The following is a 19,878-nucleotide window of genomic DNA, read 5'->3' on the forward strand; positions in this document are numbered from 1 at the left end:
TTACAAATTCCCGCAACCACATTTTGTTTTTTGTTGGTCAGGGATGATAATTCATTCAGTGCATATTGTCATTGTCGTGTAAAAAATATGCAACTCTAAACTGGTATTGCACAGTATTTACAAGCTTTCCTCCATCTTTTTATTTGCAATATCATCTGCATCTACAGTACATCATTCCACTACTGTCCAATAAAAAGCATGGATCTTTGAGTTTTGTCTTCCTAATATATCTATTATATTTAATGCAGAGTGGTGATTTAATTGTAAAATAAAATGAAGATTAATACTGACGTCTCTGTACCATGACTGACTGACATATCTTTGTGCACTTGATAATAATAACACAGTATAATTTAATATGCTATCGATACCATTCTTTCTCACAGTGCACATACATGCCGCTGTTTTGAGAAATATGATCTGAGTCCAATACAAGCGGTAGATGTGATCATCCTAATACACTCCCGGCATATCATCAGTTAATAATTGAAGAGGAGGCCATGACGGGGGCGCTGCGAGGTGATTGGTTGTCGTGTCTATCTTCATGAATAATTTCTGACTATTTTTGTTTTGTATGTGAGTGCATGTGCGCGTGCGTGTGTGTGTATGACACACTCCCGGCAAAAACTTTGCGATGAGCTGTAAAGATGGAGTGAAAAGAAAGCGGGATGGCTGGAGGAGGGAGGGGAGGGATGAGGGTGCATGCGACCACATGTTTGTTTGTGCTGAAAGAGCGAGACGACCGACGTGTGCGTGCACGCGTGTGCGTGCGTGTGTCCTCGGGGACGCGGGCGCTCACCAGCTGACAGCGTGCAAGCTCCCACTCCCGGGGCCATCCAACACCTTGGCGCATGCACGGACAAAAGCCGCCCGACGGGAATGCACGCCACGCTCCTCTGCGAGACTCATTTAACACGCGGGGGAGACCTGCACCGCAACACTTCAACCTGAAAGAAAACAAAAGAAGGAAAACAAAACAAAGTTAAACACAGTACAGCGTCGCAGTTGTTGCAAGTAAACGCACCAGGTGGGCACACGCCCGCGCATATACACGGCATATGGCGAGCGAGCGCGTGCAACTTTTATTTACTATATATGACCAGAGAGGAGATCCAATGTTGAATATGCCGTTAAAACCCATTGGGATGAGTATAAAGATGCCCTTTGGGACCGATGTATTATCCACGTGGCCTCTTATAGAACAACTATTGTTGCCGCAATACACCTGACTTGCACAGCGCACGTAAATTCAATTGATGTTTAAAAAAAACAGTAAACAACATCCCTTTTAAATAAAACAGAGATAAAGGCGATATAACAAGGCGTAGGTAGATTTAAAATGTCAAACTTGTTTTGGGCCTAAAGTTGTTTGTTCATTCTTGCTGGAACACATTGATTCCATTGCCATTGAAAATCACGTTGCAACTGTATTGTATATAAATTTAGAGCTGTTACGTTACTTTTAGAGAATCGTAAAAATAAACAAACACAAGGATTATATACTCTGTTATATCCTACACTCAAAAAGGTTTTATTGCCATTGAAAGAGGAGCGATACCAATAAAATGTCGTTTTTATCTCAAAAAAGACAAATGAAACAAAGACGACATTTAGCATCTCAAACTTTGTTCAACTCAAATACTTATAAACTCCAATCTGACATATTGTAATTTAAGGATTTTTTGATATATTTTTTAATTTAATGTTTTAGCATCTTGCAAATGAAGACAAAATATAACAAAGACATTAAGTTTCAGGTTTTGAGTTTGGGGCCTTGCATCGTAGGAATGTCTTTTATTTTTATTGTACTTTACTTAGGTTTGCAGCAACGGAGAAAACAAAAGCAGCATTCAAAAAATATCTACGCACAAGATGTAAAGCCAAAGAGCACCACTTAGTAATTTTTATTGAGTTTGAATGAAGTCTTTTGTATATTTCATCTGGTAACAAATGGACTTTAACCTTGTTTATTCTACCTTTAAAAGTAATAATTAAATCAGTTTGTACGTGGCCAGCATCATTTCTACAAAGCGTTGAAAACAAGAACATTTTTTTGTTTGCTTTTTATTTCGAAAATCAAATGAACAAACAACGAATGGCAAAAGTATAACTTTTCCAGAAAAGTTAACTATGTATTAAAAAAAACTATAATCAAAAACAAAACAATAAATACACATGTCAATTAATCTCATCCAGTGAAAGCAAAAGACACACATAAAAAAGAGCAAAGTACAAAAAAAGAAGGCAGCAATGATGGCTACATTAAATAGGCTCTAGAATTGGCAGCACTATGCTACAAGCAAGCAAAATTATGACTCATTTTTTGTGGTGTGGAATAAAAATAATTTGTCAAGCCCCTGGCTCATTTAGGCTACACATAATTACTATTTTAAAGTGCACATGGTGAACTTTTGAAGTTGCAAACAAAATAGTAAAATACAATATACAAACATGATAGTAAAAACTCTATTTAGTGAGAGACTGGACTGCTTATTTTTGGTTGAAGTGAAGTGGGGACAGAATGGCGGTGACACCTGGCAACTTCAAATTGGCATGAATCAAATTAATATGTCACAAAGAAATAATCGTTTAAAAACTGTTTGAGAACAATTTGGTTGATACTGTCGGACTTAAGTGGTATTGATAGATGGATATTTTTGTGAGAATATGTTAGAAAGAGACGGTGTGAAGCTCGTCCTCCTCCAAAGCCATCTCATCGGAGTCACTGAAGTGAGAGTGCGGAGAAAATTCGCCGTCGCTGCGGGGCGAGTCCACGCGTCCACCCGGGCCCCCCACCGAAGGGGAGCCCGCTACTTCCTCCACCTGCAAGGCGGGGAAGGAGACGTCGTCGAAGGCGGTGCGCAGTGACATGGCATCGATGTGCGCTGCCAGCTGGCCCTCGGAGGAGTTGCCCCTCGGCTGTGACAGCGACTGCGGAGCCCCGCCGTCAAATCCTGCGGAAGGCGACGGCGCCAGGTCGCTCTTTGGCGGACTGGAGGCGGACGAAGATGACGCCGGGTCTTGCAGGAGCTCCGCTAGGGCGTTGATGTATATCTGTGCCATTTGCAGCGTCTCATACTTGGACAGCTTCTTGTCGTTATCCAGAGCCGGGATGACATTGCGGAGAGCGTCGAAAGCGTGGTTCAAGCCGTGCATGCGCCGCCGCTCCCGTGCGTTGGCGGCGACGCGTCTCTGCCGCTGCACGCCGTTGGCTGGCTTGCTGGACGGGGCCCTCTGCCGGGCGGATGCGTCCTGCTCAGGTCCGGCGACCACCAAGCCCTGCAAGCGACACAGGTCCCGGACTTTGAGCGAGCCCTTGGCTGATTTTCGGTAGCTGGGAGGGCTGGGGGGACCCGCCGAGGCCGGTGAGCCACTTTCTGGAACAGCAGGAAAATATTTCATGTTTAGCGGATCCCTGTGACGTCACATCATTTACCTCTGCGCCATTTACTGACCGCTAACAAGTAGGGAAAACCAATTAACCTGGCTGACTAAAATCAATAAAAAGTACAGTAATTTGTTTTTACATTTTGTCCAAGCAACTTCATAGACTTACAGGCATTTTCCCTAAGATTATACACACTTTAATTGAACTTTACCGTTAGCCCATAGTTGTGGAACATTAAACTTAAATTTCAATTAATGTTCTAATTACCCACTCAACCGAAAAGCAAAGCACCACACGAATCTTTTAAGCTTTCTGATTTTCTAGTTTTACGGAACGCATCATACTTTACTGGGTCAATAGCTTTCTAATTTCTCTGTTCTTTGAAAAAAGTATGACTGGTTAAACAAACAAACAAACAAACAAACAAACAAACAAACAAACAAACAAACAAACAAACAAACATCACAATATCAGACTTTCCTTAGCTATCTAGTAAATTTAACTTACAGCTCCATCATAAGGTAAATGAACTTGCCAAAACTTTCTAACTACCATGTTTTCTAGAGGCACTATAAAAAAGAATGTGACAAGTTTATGTTTTCACTTATTCTAGATTTCAAAATTACCAGGAATGCACGGCAATAACTTCCTAATTCCCCAACTTTCTGGCACGCACTATAAAAACTGCATTTACCCTGTCCTAGCTGTCAAATTCCCCATCTTCTGAATTGCACCACAGGAACTTGACCTTTGTTCTAGCATCCCAATAAGTTTTCCGGATCACATTAACATTAAAAAAAAGTTTTACAACAATTTGATGATTGGCATAAATTCTCATAAAAATAATTTGCAAATGCATACAAGCAGCAGAATGTCTCACCGTGATAAGAGCCGGTGCTGGAGCAGGGCGAATGTCCCAGGTAGTCCGCCGAAGAGTCGCGTGTGTCGCAGGTGCCGGAGGGCTGCGCAGGACCGAGCCAGTCGCGTGGGTCATTTTCATAGCTTGCTTCTTTGGCGCCTTGACACCAGTCTGCCACGCTTAAGACATCCATGTTTCTCCCCCACGCCGCGCAAATCACTCCTACAGGTGGTGGTGGTCTAAACACGATACCGGGAACTGTTTGGCTTCCGCGCTGCGTGAGGAGGAGCGCAGGTCGCGTGTCTTGGGTGTCTGGAGACGCGGCGTCCGTTTAAAAGGCGGCACGCGTCTCGCAGCCCCCCTCCTCGCGCAGGTCGCGTGTAGTCGACCAATGAGAAGACGCCCCAAATCATGTGGAGGGGGAGAAAAATAATGCTTCAAAAGACACTTTCATGCCCCCCCCCCCGTCCAAGTTGGGCTGTTTATATAACATTATAGAAGTGGTACTTTTGCCCAAAAGGGAGTAGGGGGAGTCTGCAGAACCCCCTGCAGAGTACACACGTGCACGGTTTTAGGTGAGAAGTGTGCACCATGCCTGGTCTAACAATGGTACAGTAGGTTCAGACAAAGGAGGCAAGCTCATTTCCCACCCTACTTAACCGTTTTGCATTTTTTTATATTCATGAGCCTAAAGTCTTTCATGCAAGTATAATACGGCCCAAGTTTGGATGTCGCTTTTTGTAGGCGTAAAGAGGATTGATCAATGATCTTCAGCAAAAACAAAGGTGATTTGAAATAGTGTATTTCTTCTTTTTACTTTTCTTCATCAGTTTAATACACACGTTCAAATGAAAGAGTGCTGCCATCTAACAGTCGATAGTGGAATTACATCCAAAATATACGGGAGTCTGAACAAAAGAGGTATGAACAGCACTAAATAAATAAATAAGTAAATAAATAAATAAATAAATAAATAAATAAATAAAGAGGTAAGTGAAATAACGGGGCTGTGCCCTCAGAACCAATGGAGGGTGCTGTTATCTATACAATTATAATATAATGTACGTTGACATGAATGAATACAATTAACCTTAAAGTGATAAGAACTATGAATGGGCATTACAAAGTCCTGGAGGTTGACTATAATGTAAAATATTCCATTAAAAAAGACGCGTGGGATGGGATGGGGCAGGGGGACACAAATGGTTCCACGGCTTCGCACTCTATCGCTCTCCTTCTCGTTGCTCCCTTCTATCATCTCCAATTTCACTTGGCTTTTGTCGCGCTTTCGCAACCCTTTTGATCCCAGCCTCGGAACGCCCTGTTGGGTGTACGAGTCTTCACGGGAGGCTTCAGAAACATGAGCTGGGTTCCATAGTGACACACGCGTGTATGTGTGTGTCAACCTGCGATAATGCAAATCAATGTGATCATCACACTGAAGAAGTCAAAAGTGTAAGCGATCAAAGCAGCACATTTTAAATTGCAGCGTGGCCAATGATACCGTGCACTAATTGTGGTTTATTTAGTCTAATTGCAGCACACTCAATTAAGGATGTTGAATACAGTAGCTCTCTCATTCCCAACCACTGTGCCTCGACACATTCAGTGAGCTGTGAAAGCTCATCAGTTGTTTTCTAAAACAATGTATCCATCTGTGCCAATAACAATAAAGTAATTAAGATCCCTTAAACATGTTTGATTCCCAATATATAAATGCAGCACAAACTATGATCTCAAAACACTTTCACTCATTTTACAACGTTAACCTTAAAAATAGATGGAGAAGACTCCCATAACTTCCACCAAATCACAAAGATCTTCATCCCTCGGCTGACACGTATTGCACCAGAACTTATTTGTCACCAATTACTACTTTCTATGCTAGACAGGGCTTTGGCGCTATCTTGTGGCATCTTAGTCATCACAGAAACAGCACAACAATACATAAATGGATGAGCTGTTTCATGAGCAAAAGCCAATGGGTGAATTTAGAAAATACAGTGTAAATAGTTTGGAATCTCATTGTTGATGTGCATGAATTAACAAAGCAGAGCACTTGTTGGGTTATTTTTCTTCTGAACATAGCAAGCTATTTCTTCACAATGTTTTCACTTGTTTATTATTATGTATTTATCATTAACTATACACGGAAAAAACTTCATTTTGGGGCTAGAACGGATTGAATCTGCTTCCATACATTTCAACTGGAAACCTGTCTTTGATTCCAGAACATATGGGTTCGTGAACAGAGTCTCCTAACGAAATAAATTGTTGTTATTCTGTTTGTGGTATTTTTTTGGGGTGGTGCTTTTCCTAAATGTAAGATGTATGATGTTAAATAAAAGTTTAGAAAATCTACAGTAGCTGATGAATGTGTCTCAAGACGAAGGGAGTGCACCGCAGATAGGTGTTGCAAACATATTATGGGAATATCCTGCAACAATATATTTTTTATTCATGCATCCATCACAAGGGACGTCGGTCTGGCGCCGAGCGTTCACCCCTCTCGCCACCTACAAACCCCCCCCACCCAATGGGGCCGGGCTGGGCTCCTGAGGCTACCGACAGGTTGGATATTGTAGGCGGCCATTATTAAAGTGTCGCGGACACAATGGAGACTCTATGTTCCATTGGTCATGCCTACGGGTGGCGCCCCCTCTATAGGAGGGGATGAGAGAAGGGAGTAAGGGGGTGGTGGGGGGGGGCTTCCATCATTCCAGTGCCGGGGAGAGGAGTCTGCGTGCTGCCGCTCTCCATGCTGGTCTCCCGGGAGACAGAGATGCGACAGGCACGCGGCTGAAGTGAGGGGGCGCACGAGAGGGACCTCAAGCCTGGGCTGTGGTTCACTGTGACTGGGCCCACAGGGAACAGCCCATGGGACTGAACTAAAATAGGAGAAATTTGGCCTCTTTTAACTAGTCATACAAAGAAATAATTAAGTATAATTAAGCAGTGGGCACTTTCTTCCTATTACAAATAATGCTAATTACTACTACATTTGATTTATAACGCACTTTACATTGTACATCAAATCTCAAAGTTATCTGCTCTATTAGCTAACTGTTGCCCAAATAAAACTTTTATTAACTGCGCAGGTGATGTCTTAATAAAAACACATTAAATGATATACAAGTGTACAAATTAGTTGTCGACCATATAATAAAAAAATTAAATTTATTAACTCACCATTTGAAGGGCTATGAAATAGGATAAATCACAAACATTTGTTTCACTGGAGAGAAAATTTTACAAAATATCCAAAACACATGTAGGAAAATGTGACATGTACCATAAACCTATTTTTTTGTATCATATTACAAAAGGTAAGTTTGGCACAATAAAACGTCAGAAAAAGCTTACTGGAACTGTTGGAATTTAATTACACTCACCATTTTTGTATGAAGTTGAGCCGGGATTTGTTGTGACCTGAGACCTGGCAACTGTGATGTCATTTTCAGTTCACAGACTGTATCAAAATGACCTCCCCCTGTGATGGATAAAAAACGGTGCATTTTGCATGTTTAATTCACATTCCATAAGCAAAACTTCAATCAGAACATAATGTTTTGCCTGGTTGGGCTGCACAGAATATAATATTACAAAGAATATCTTGGGGCTGACTTCCCCTTTAAGTTAGTTCATTTCAGCAAATATCTTTTGTGGCATTGTTCTACACGTTACAAAAAAAATACGAATGTGTATTACAAAACAAAACGGTTAAAAGACAACCAGTGTATAAGTAATTGTAAGTACAATCTGGGCTTTTCAGTAAAAACAATAACATTCAGAATACAATGCAATCTCATATCTAATAAAACGTTGATCTTGATCTAATTTCCATTCTCAGATGTAGTTACAATGAGGCAAACTTGTGTCAAACCTTGAAAGTCAACTTAGTAAATGTTTACTTACCTCGAGATCCAGCAACTGCTAAGTTGAATACCCCAAGCTGCTACCATGCCTTTCCATTGCAAAAGACAAAAAAAAAACACACACGCACATTCTCTGTATATACAGTATTTTTAGTTCCATGCCTAAAAGACAGTCCTTTCAAATTTCATATACTTGCCTCTGCTGACATCTAGTGGCCAATCATCACCTAGCGCCAGTGTTGTTCATATTCACGGCATTGTGCTACTGTACAGAAAGATCCTCATTCGGTTTGTCTTTACAAGAACAACATTCACCATCCCACTGTAGAAAACCTGTTTATTAGACAAATTATACACAGAAAGCTTTGCCACCTGTAACAGAGGCCCCGGTTTGTTCAGTTTTTGAATAATATGCAACACATACATCAAAATAGGCCTATCTTAAATACTGTACATCATATTTTCTTTTTTTTTGTTCTAATTATTATTTTGGAAATTTATCAAGTAAAATCTGTAGTTTTATGTGAAATCAAAAACAAAAATGTCAACGGATGCAAGTTTGTGCATGCTTCTTTTTAATGAATAACTTGCCAATTGTTATTTAGCCAGAAAAAAATAAAATCAACTGAGAATGATGTAAGCAAAAGGATTAATGTTGATCATGTAAGGCAGGGTTTCCCAAACTCAGCGTTGGGACCCAAAATAGGTTGCAGGTCAAGATTTTGTCAGAAACCGGCTGATAAGTAATCAGTCAATTCATATTCACATTGATGGCAATACATTTGCGTAAGAGAAATTCCCTTTGGGTCTTGAGTTGGAAAAAGTTTGGGAAACGCTGGTGGGAGCGGGAAAAGGAGAAAGGGGACAGGAGAAAAACAAACACAAAAGCTCATCATGATAGTTTCCATTTTGTTTAACAAAAATAGCATCAACATGTAAAATATACATTTTTTTTCCCCCATTAATAATGTCTTTCATTTATACTAAATAAAACTTTTATAAATGTCTGTGTCCTATTTTACCATTCAGCAGCCATACTGCAGCCTAACAATATAAGAAAAGAACACCTAAGAAGGCTTGCTTCTAAACACTGTGGCTTGGACCAAGTTCTCTATGCACAACGTTTTTAGTTCTTAAGATAAACTGAAAAAAAATGCTCTAAATAACTATAACATTATCAATTAAGTGTCAATGAAAACTGGTTGGCACACGACTGAACCGAGCCAAGCCGCACAAAATGCTTTGTATGTCACCACCAAAATGCACCTTAATGGTCTTGTTGGAATTAATTGGCACTTTAAAAACAAGTCATAGAAAGAGTACACTTAACGTGACAGGAGATGATGATATTCCGAAATCATCTGCTTATTGGTGTTTTCCGCTACGAGAGGACATTTGGGGCTTGACTGGCAGTCGCAAAGTGGGTACAGCAACTTAGTTGGCGCACAAAAGGCTTGTTCTGAAAATGCTGTTGCAGTGGCCTCCCCTCAACAAAACCCATCACAACTGATAAAAACGGAATAATGAACTTGAAATGGACTTGAAATATGTAAAAGTAAGATTTGAATGACGCATGAAGCAAAACAACAGACTACAGCACTCATTTAAGTAGTTCAAAACATTAGACAGTTTAGAACAATGTTTTTTTTTTTGTATTTCCTGACCAAAAACACATTCCACGTGTTAAAATATTTTTTTTTCCTGAAAACAAATCTCATAAAAAGACATATAATAAGCATTGAAATCCTTTTCCTTAGATAGTTTTTTTGTTTTCTTTCCTCACCCTTCTGAAGAGTCGGATTAAAAGGTCTCACCATGACTTGAAAAGCAGATAATACAGTACACCATGTGTGGAGAGGAAAAAAGAAAAGAAAAAAGGGGTCAGCTCCACATACAATCACTTACAGGTCTGTGGGCACTGGTGCAGTGCAGTGGGCTTCACGAAGCGTCTTCAATGTGCATCAAAGAATGGACATGTTCGTTTTCAGGCCGACGCACCAAAATGACGGATGTAATTTTTCGACAGCGTCATTAAGATGCACCATTTTAGGGAGGTGAAAACGTCTCCGGCAAGCTATTTGCATTTGTTCCCTTGGCTGATCTCCGGCCCCCGTTGATCCGCTTGTAGACATCCTCTTAAGAGATGATGGAGCATTTTAAAAGCAAGAGGGAGATACTTGGGCACGGACTAAAACCTGTGTCCGAGTGCTCTGCTAGGGATTGAGACTTGAATCATATAGGTTTGTTATTTTCGGGCTAGACCACCATCAAAGTCTAGCTGGAGTGCAGGAGAGCAATACAAGAGTTGCTTTTTTTTTTTAGATAGGCAGTCCTCATGTTTCGGGAACATAAAAGATCTCACACACACACGCAGTCTCCCTTCGAACAATCACAAGAATAACACCATTAAAGCAAAAATATCATTTCTCTGCGGACCCTGTCCCATTTGCACCTACACCGAATGTCCGAGCAGAACCCCGCCTCCTCATACAAAATGGAATCATCCAAGCAGAAACTGAAAACATAAAAGTTACTATGTACAGGTATGTCTAAGCGCTCGACTCTTTACCGTAGCGTTGTTTGCTTTATGACCCCATCGGCTCATAAAACCCCCCCCCCCCCTTCCCCCCTTGCCTCTTCCTACCAAACCATCACGCCGCACTTAGATGGATGTACCTCTGTCTGGGTCGTTGCCATATCCAAAGTTAGGTCCCGGACCTGTGGGCTGGTAGGGGATGGAGGACATTGTTTTAATGGGGCTGCGGAAGAAGCCACCGTTGGGGGCCCTCTGCCTAAAAGGCCCCACCCCACCAGTCCGGTGGTCCTGGAGGACGCTGCCGGCGCCGCCGAAGCCGGCGGAAAACCCAGCGGCTGCTTTGGTGGACAGGCTGCGGCTGAGGGTCTGGATCTGCTCGGGGATGAAGGTGGTGGTGGTGATGTGCGTGTTTCGGAAATCGCTTATCTGCTCCAGGGCTTGGCGGGCGGTGGGCAGAGCGTCCATTTCGAGGGGCGTCAGATCGACGGAAGAGGTGGAGAATTGCTTGTGGGGGCTTTCATCTTCTGTGCACAGGCTGTTAACCCGGCGGTGTAGGTGCTCCAGGTCGATCTCCTTATCGTCCTGCATGTGGAGAGGGGGGAGCGAGGGGGAGGGGGAGCAGGATGGAGAACGGAAGGCCGTGACAGTTGATGGTCCAAAAAGAATCGAGGGATAGAAACCAAGAAAGTTGAGAAGTATGTAAAATGTAAAGAATTGGAGAGATTCAAGGAACATTTCCAACAAATAGGAAACAAACAAAGGCGATTGAAAATGGAAGGTTTGATAAGATAAGAGTATAAAAATAGTTGGGAGGGGAGGAATCGGAAAAGAAGACAAGACCGGGATGAGTACCGGACGTCATCCATTTAACAAGTAGAAATGGACGACAATCATAGCGGCAGGAAAGAGGAGCAGATGTGAGCCAATGGGCGCAAGTTGCCATCGAGGTGATTGTTACGTGTCGTGATGAAGGTGACGTGATGTGAAGAAGAAGAGGAAGGGAAAGATGGAGGGAGGGATAGCCGTGGTCAGGATACTGAGAGAGAAAGAAAGGAACATACAAACACTTCTACAAAGTCTCTAAAGGCGTGCAGAAGCTGGAATACTTTGCAAAAACACACGGCCGCCGCTGTGCTGTGCTGTGTTTGAGCTTTGTGATTCCAACGCAAACAACAACGACACACACTTACACAATAGCTTTACACCGATACAATGGTTGAACGAAAATAAATAATTAACATTGCTCTAGGCCACCCTACTGCAGAATTCCCATTGAGAGCAACATCTCATTTTCATGGGAATTCCAGATCCAGTTTGACTATTTTCTTCTATGATTTATTAATTGCTTCCTGTGATGTACAATGGAACCGCCAAAGTCAAACTCTCCAAGATATTATGTCCAGTAACGTAAAACTGGTTTATGGCGAAAACAAAATTTGAGCTGTACTATACACTAAAAAAAAAAAAATCAATGACGCCAATGATTCGTTGATTTAAATTTCACTGCTTTATAGTCGACTACAAAAATCTTAAATCGTTCAATGCGCTGTTGTTAAATCCAGCAGGACCAAAATGGCTCCAAATAAGCGTATCACTCTACAAACACTTTTGATTGTGTGTTTCAGGTCTTCAAAGGTAATTTGAGTTCACATTTTTATTTTAATCAGCTAAATAAACAGTTAATTAGTTTCATGACAGTTTTAGCCTGGAACGAATGAATCACATTATTTCCTATGCAGATTTTCTTTCTTTTTTTAATGAGAACAACTTGCGAGTCAAAGAGCGCCATGGAATTGTTTTCAACTTTGGAGGGTCCACTGCAGCTCATTACCCTTTCAGTCAAAGGTCGTATGTAGAGACAATAATTAGCTTCATTGTATTAAATAAAACTTTTGAAAATGTATCTAATCATGTTCACATCAATTTAACTTAACAAGAGCTAAGGACGGTGACACTGAAGTGAGAGGTATTTCATGCCGCTGTGTTGCGGGATGGCGCACTTTGCAATGAATGAAGTGAAGCTGTCGTGACGACATTCGGGGGAACAAGGGCTGCGGGGGAAAACTTTCATTTCTGTGAGTTAAGGCTCACAGAGGGAGGTGGCGGAAAGTGTGGGGTGTCACATTGGTTTAGGTGGTCGATAGGGGCACCGTGGAAATACTGCAAGGTTAAAAATAAAAAAAACAGTAAAGGGAGTCTTGAGGGAAAAGACAAATTTACTGACCGTGTCCTTTGGGTCAAGAGATTCTGGAAGGGGCTATCATTTGAAGCTCATGGACCAACATTGGCACCCCCCCATTGTCATCTAAAGAAGGGTCAGTTGGGGGAAGGAGAGGATGGGAGGGCACTAATGCTTTTCCTGCCACTATCATACACACACTGAACAATTCGAACAAAGAAGACTTGCTACGATAACAAAATGAATGGAAGAGAAAAAGTCAATCACGATCTGCCGTCTGTGAGAGAGGGGACTTTGGGGATAACAATGGGGGGGGGGGGAGTGAAAGGGTGTCGTGGAGCATTCTGACTGCACCTACAGCACGTAATCCACAGTTCTGATATCAATTAGAAAGCAAAGGCATGACTTTGGTGAATCAAGTATTATGTGCAAAAAGTGTCGCATTGAACTCGATGAGTAAAGATGTAAGGTGATTTTTTTTTTTTTTACTCTCCATAGAGGGTCAGCCTCATCAAAAGGCAAAAAGGCCGCATTGCGCACACAGTGACGTGAACGGAAGCCGTTCAGTCATTCACGACGAGTCTTTAAGCATCAGCAAGCATGCTCTTACTTAAATGGTCTACTGTATGTATAACCTTGGGGTGGGGGGCGAGGTGGTGAAGGTGGTCATTCGCATTTTGGGGGTGAGCTCGGAGGGGTTGTTGGGTTCGTAGGAGTGCTGCACGATCAGGGCGCAGGGAATGTCACAGCATGCCGGGGGTTGGTAACGGGTGGAAGCGGGGGCCGTGGCGTTGCATGTGTTGGAGGTCTGGTTGTGACTCTGAGAGCCCAGGACCACGGGGTGCTCGTTGGGGTTGTGAGGGCAGGGCTCGGCAGCTTGCCTGGCAGACGGCCCGTCTGCCTGCTTCTGGTGTGCGGTTGCATGCGTGGAGCGAGGGGAAAGCCATCCAGGTTTCGTAGCAATGTGTTTGTTTGCGTGCGTGTCGGGCGAGGAGATGAAACGTAAAATCGGTCAGACGGAGCGAAGACAAAGAGGGGATGAGTGACAGATGAGATCAGGCAGATGGCAGGATGATAAGGTGGCAAAGAGAAGTCAATAGAAGAAAAACAGACAGGTGGGGGGTGAGCGAGAAGAGAGACACGGCAGTCAGTCAGCGCACGCAGCGAAGCAGCTCGACCTGTGTCGTGTCCCCGGAGAGACGTTCGCACAGTCGTTATATACCTGGAAAGGGGAGACGTTTAAATGGCATTTTCTATTGCTCTCTGTCTCTCTCCCCTCGCCCGCTACATCCCTCAACACAGAGTACTTATCTACGAAAACAAAACAAAAAAGGCAATATGAGAGCTTTGAGCCACATTGACACAGATCATTCCAAAGAGTTAGGATGAGCAGACAAGCCATTCCCCGCTCAAAATTGGATTACGCAGATAAGCCAAATGCACCAAAGAAGCAGGGAGACCCATTCTGCTCATGCTAAATCGACATGGATCGTATGAAATATCAATATATTGATGTTAAAATTATGGAGGAGCTCTGACAAGGGCATTTGACGGACAAAAAATAATGGAACTTTCAAAATTGAGTTATTTACTTCAGTGTCAGAACTCCTTCATAAGAATCCTTTAAACATTTAAAAGGCCAAAAATATAAAACAACTGCTGCCTGGTCATGAATGAAATGGGTCCTGTATAAACATGCCATTTCTCTCCCGGAGTAATTTGTCCTTGACTCGGGGTGTATAGACATAATACTAAAAAAATCAAGAAAAAACACTGTTTAGGTAAAGAACATAGTAACTATACACCCAAAACTGTGATATTTATAAATAATGTGTGATGAAATTGACCAAATAAAACAGTTCAGTCATTAATGATTTTTGTCTTTAGGGATGGGCATAATAATTGATTGTTAAAAATGTCATCAAGGTGTGGAATAGCATTAACAACTCATGTGCAACTATTAGTTCAGTCTCACCAATTTTGCAGTGTAAAGTCCAATATGACATCTATGAAGATGAGCTACATCTTGCATGATTCTTTTGGGCAGTCTTATTCTGCTTAATACAACACTGCTGTTGAAAAAGGAGTTCAGAACAATTCAAAAATAGTAACAATAGATTCATTCATTGCTTGTTTTCCCCATCCGGAATTGATACTGACTTGTTTTTTCAAGATTAGCTTGGAGTTGTAAGTGTAGAATAATATCACACATTTGCCAGATAGGCAATGACAAAAAAAATCAATATAACAAAAAATAAATAAATAAATAAATAAATAAATAAATGAATGAATGAGTCAGTAGCCCCATCTAGGAAAAAAATCACCAGGACCTAATCTGACGTCCATTTATTTGGGCTTTGTATGAAATCCCCAATTTATTTGGAAGTGTATTAAATTGTGTGCACGAGTGTATCGAACCTAACAAACAGCAAGATGCAAGTCTGTAGATGACAATGTTGGCCATTCCACACAGAACCGTATATAGCACAGACAGATAAAAAGACAACATTGCAGCAGCAGACAGTAGAATGTCAAGGTACAGTATGTGCAGGCATGTTTTTTAGAGAATGTAGAAGAAACACAGAGACAGATTAGTAGTCATGTTTGATTGGTGTGCGCCATGTTTTGGGATGGGTGGTGTTGGTTTGGGCGGGTAGGGTAGGGTTGGGTTGAGTATTATCATGTCAATATGCAAGGACGTGTTATTGAGTGTATCACGGACCTGGATGGAACATGTAAGGGTCACATTCCGCAGGGGATTCATGAATGTTTATGGAATACTTGGCACAGATTTGAGCGCATTCATTTGATCAACACAAGCCGTAATGACTGAGGAGGTGAGGAAACCACGGTGTGTGTGTGTGTGTGTTTGTGTGTGCGGATATCGTCCTTTCCAGGCAACTCTCATTACTTTTACTGGGAAATATCTGACGTGACTAACAAATCATTGCAAACAAAACATTGTAATTAACATTTTAATACTTTGGTGTGTTTGAATGTTTTTTTGGTACTAGTTCAATGTTTGTAAGAATGTTTGACCTCAAATTCCAAAAGAAAATGAGATTCAAAAGAGCAAGAGTTAAAAGAAAATTGCTAGTTTCTGAGGTCATTAGGTTTTCTTCACAAGAGTCAGTCCGGCTAAATTAAATCAGTATTTTAGAATTCAAGATATATTTAACCATAACATTTTCAAATGCCCTTCAAGATAAGCCACATAGTAAGTTCACTTCTCATGCCAAGAGTGCACTCTGTGCGCCAACATACTTTACTAATCCAGCCTTTCCCACCCCACGCATAAAGAACGGGGCGAACAGACATTTCTGTTTTATGTGAAGCTTGAAAAACAACAACAACAACAACACACATAGGGGTGCACAGGCACGGCGGGCTCAAATAGCACATGAGTCTCAAGGCCAACGAGTTCTTCACTTAAACTGAGCGTGTCGCAATTTAACTTTAAGAGGATGGGTGACATTAAACAAACGAGAACGACTCCACTGGCCAAATTTTATGCCAGCGTTCCCGGGAGAGATGAAACGCAATGTGTGATTTATCTATCAAGCTAGCTTCAAGTTGAATAAGATGCACTCAAACGACAGCGAGACCACAAGTAATCACATTTGAGGACTGCAGTGCTAACAAAGCAAGGTGAACGTTATCATGATGATTTTACAGGGTCTGAAATATTTGGAAACTGCTAAACTGATCATTCTCATTTTCAAGTTGCTGTGGGAATCAATCTCAGGGTTATTTGCATTCAATGGATCAATGCACCAGCAGGGTAGAACATAAAAGTCAGGGGTCAACTATCAAAAACAATCATGGCTGACTAGGTTAGTGGCATCAATGCCATGGTAACAACACGACTTTAGTATCAGCTTTCTATGCGTGGTCCTTTCAAATGCAATTTGCTATGAAAAAATGGAATCCTCAAATATATCGGTAATAATGATTTTACTTTGTCTGTGACTATAATTAAATTGACCAAGATCCCAATCAAAGACTGTCATTAGCCTTTATGTCCGCTGTCCATCCTGTTCATATCTCGACTCTCTCCTGTGCTCACTCGGGGACCGATTCTTCATTGAAAGTGACTGGTAGGGGGTTTTTGTGTGTGTTTTATGCCGTATGGGGGCAAACACCAAAGTGCTAAAGATAATTTGAGTTCAGATAAGTCTTTGTGGATGCTCAGTGGCTGACGTGACTAATGGTCTGAATGACAGATTAAAGCTGCTAACTGAGCAGGGAACTTCAGCAGGGGGTGGCTTAGGGTGTGTTTACTGGACTGTGCCATGGAAATTGATCAGAACATTGCATAATGTTTATAATCTTGGCAGCCCATATTTACTTCTAATGAAGAACTTATGTTGTGATTGTTTGTGAGTGGGGCAAAAAAAAAAAAAAGTTTCCAGGGATCACACTTGACTGAAATGAACAAAAGAATCAAACAGTGTGAACACAGCTTCTAATAATGACGAGCAATTAGAAAGTTGTCTTACAATTTATGATCTATTTTATAGGAAGTCACACTGTGGTAACAATTTGTCTTGATTTTTGTATTTAGCACCTGGTCCCTTCTTCCAAATGGAACATAATGTACGTGTCTCAGTCATACTCGATGTATAAGTAATGAGCAAGGAGCATGCAGGGTAATTATTTCATTTGTTTAACTTGATTTACTGAAGCAATAAGACAGTGCATAATGAAATTATGGCAGTCATAATATAGGGAGAACTAAATTGCCGTCAGCCGTCTGTCAAATGTGTTGCCGTGTTCTCACTGAAGCTTTTTCTAAGTGTTTCTCGCCAGAGGACCTGACATTGGGGAGGGGGGGCTCTGCACGCGTCCTTCAGCTCCTACTTGTGTATGCAAAGGTGTTCAGAGTTTTTCTATAGAGAAATCAACATAGAGAGCAGGTAGAACTTGACAATCAAATAGGCCAAAGGACGTGCGAAAGCACAACTGAGCTCGTCAATAAAACTTCAAGGTGCACCATTTTAGGAAAATGCCCATCTCGAGCCAAACAAAAGATCGTATAAGCGATCGATTAATTACTTGGTAAGGTACTAAAAAAGGTGATTTGGTGTCCCCAAAGTAATTACGGATATGCTAATGAACATACCTATCGTACCTATCAATGTATATTCACATAGGTATTTTCTTAATCCGATGTTATCTGCATAAACGTGCTACTCCATGTGAGTTTCTGAAATGTTACTAACGCACTCTTAATTGGCTCGAGGATAACTGTAAATATGATTTCACCTATAATTGCATTTGCTTTGGTTCATCCGTGGCATGTTCTGGATTATCACATTTGCAGTTGTGATTAAAGTCACCTACTTCTACATTAGCCCCCGCTCGTACTTGGAGTGCAGAAAGATGGGATTAGCCAGATAAAGTTAAGAGATTGGATGCGACGAATGCTAATGGTTGGTAAAAGTGACCCACGGTAGTTTGATTTTAATCTATTAAGGGAAAAGCGAGTAAAGCTGTTGCCATTAGACTTTTTTGTTTACCCGCTCTCGTCTCTGGTGGAGCAAAGAAAGCATCCGCATTACAAGGACCGCAGGGTTTCTATCATGAAAAAGCTCTGGGAAAAAAAACACTTTGATTGCCTCAATTGATATGCCTGCTGGGGCGATCAAGCACAAAAGGACTGATTGGAAATTTCACAGTGCGCTGCTGCTAATTTACAAGGTGCCACTGTTTTTGAGGAGTGTGCCAGCGGTGTAAATATCCATGTTTAATCTTGTGAGTTACCGTTTTGGACTCTTTTGTGGTCAGGGAAAAATTGCAGCTTTCCCGGAAAAAAAGCCCGGGGCTGTTTGTTCTAGCTTTTAACAATATCAGCGTCCTCTATTCTCGGCGGATTTTAACTAAGTGGTCAATTACGACCGCTGACAATAGTGATTGCCTTTGCCACATTTTGAAGCAGGAAACACTAATCAATTAAGTATGAATAAAGCTTTTATCAAACAACTGAGGTGAATGTGGTTGTACACTAAAAAGCAAACACCTGGATTGAGCCTTTAGGAAATTACTGCAGTTTTCCCAATCAGACACTATCATTACTAGTAGTAAGTCTTTTTTTGTTTTTAACACCCAAATCAAACAAATAAGTTTGATCTGGGCATGATTAAATCTGCAAGGATGGATGGAATATTTGACGAGGAATTATGGCATTTAGTTTACATCAAAAATCCTTTTATTTGTCGTTTTGGTTTTATTGCCATGTAAGATTAATGACATCAGAATGCTTTACCCTAATTAATCTTAACTATATACCTTAACGCTGGCTGAAAGTAGATTTAGAAATATGACGTTGTGGGTTGTGAACGCAGCAGTATGCGCAAAGATCAATTCCACTTACAGGCGAGCTGATACAGTATCTTCCTGATTCTTTTTGACAGAAGTGCCTTGTAACAAATGTAGTCCTCTGATGAAGAACAATGTAGGTGGAGTATAAAAAGTGTTTCGTGAGCGGAAGAAGATGAATGTGCACATTTTATGTAATCTTCTGGATGGTTCCAGGGCTTTATACCCAATGACTATTTATTGTACTATCTTTAGGTTTGACATATCATTCATTCATACCGTTGCTCTTTGCTCTCGCTCCCAGTCCTTATTTTTAAATCGATTCTCACGCCTGGAATCTTTTCCGGTCTGTACCGCCGAGTACGTCACCCAACCACTGGCTTACCTCCTTGGAGGGGACTCTGGATCCCTTCCGCCGAGACCACCAGCTTTCCACCATGGCTATGAGACAGGAGAGCACCACGCCGGCCGCTAGGACGCAGAAGACGCCGGCGAAGCTATGGATGTCCAGGGCGTTGTTTTGCCGCGATTGCACCGAACTGTAGAGTTCACAGGGGCCGTCTTTTGGCCACCACTTGAGTTTGAGTATATCCATGTCGCCGTTCTGTTGAAGTTCCAAGATTCTAGGGGTGTCGATAAAGAAAACAGAAAGGTTAATACGACGGTCCCTTGATGAGCCAACAGCTTGAATAGTAGCCTCTACTGTTTTGGATCGAATTTCTG

General features: G+C 41.6%; 2 protein-coding genes across 6 annotated transcripts in view; both read right to left on the minus strand.

Moving 5' to 3' along the window:
* Positions 1 to 2,537: 2,537 nt before the first annotated feature.
* atoh1a (atonal bHLH transcription factor 1a) lies at positions 2,538 to 6,015 on the minus strand. The gene is made up of 2 exons (XM_037259606.1): positions 4,269 to 6,015; positions 2,538 to 3,377 (listed from the first exon to the last, which is right to left on the minus strand). Exons 1-2 carry the CDS (start codon positions 4,438 to 4,440, stop codon positions 2,671 to 2,673), a joined length of 879 nt encoding a protein of 292 aa, XP_037115501.1. The 5' UTR covers positions 4,441 to 6,015; the 3' UTR covers positions 2,538 to 2,670.
* Positions 6,016 to 8,442: 2,427 nt separating this feature from the next.
* Positions 8,443 to 19,878, minus strand: part of grid2 (glutamate receptor, ionotropic, delta 2) — a 261,431-nt gene continuing 249,995 nt past the window's right edge. For 2 of the 5 annotated variants that reach the window (XM_037259602.1, XM_037259603.1), the window contains 2 exons: positions 19,541 to 19,778; positions 8,443 to 11,240 (listed from right to left, as the gene is read on the minus strand). In XM_037259602.1, coding sequence (XP_037115497.1) covers positions 10,785 to 11,240; positions 19,541 to 19,778 — 694 coding nt within the window. In that variant the 3' untranslated portion in view covers positions 8,443 to 10,784. Of the gene's footprint in view, positions 11,241 to 12,398; positions 14,149 to 19,540; positions 19,779 to 19,878 lie in introns of those variants that run through there. The other 3 variants (XR_005098888.1, XM_037259604.1, XM_037259605.1) reach the window with 3 other exon arrangements.

This window comes from Syngnathus acus, chromosome 9 (genome assembly GCF_901709675.1).
Source record: "Syngnathus acus chromosome 9, fSynAcu1.2, whole genome shotgun sequence".
Lineage (NCBI taxonomy): Eukaryota > Metazoa > Chordata > Actinopteri > Syngnathiformes > Syngnathidae > Syngnathus > Syngnathus acus.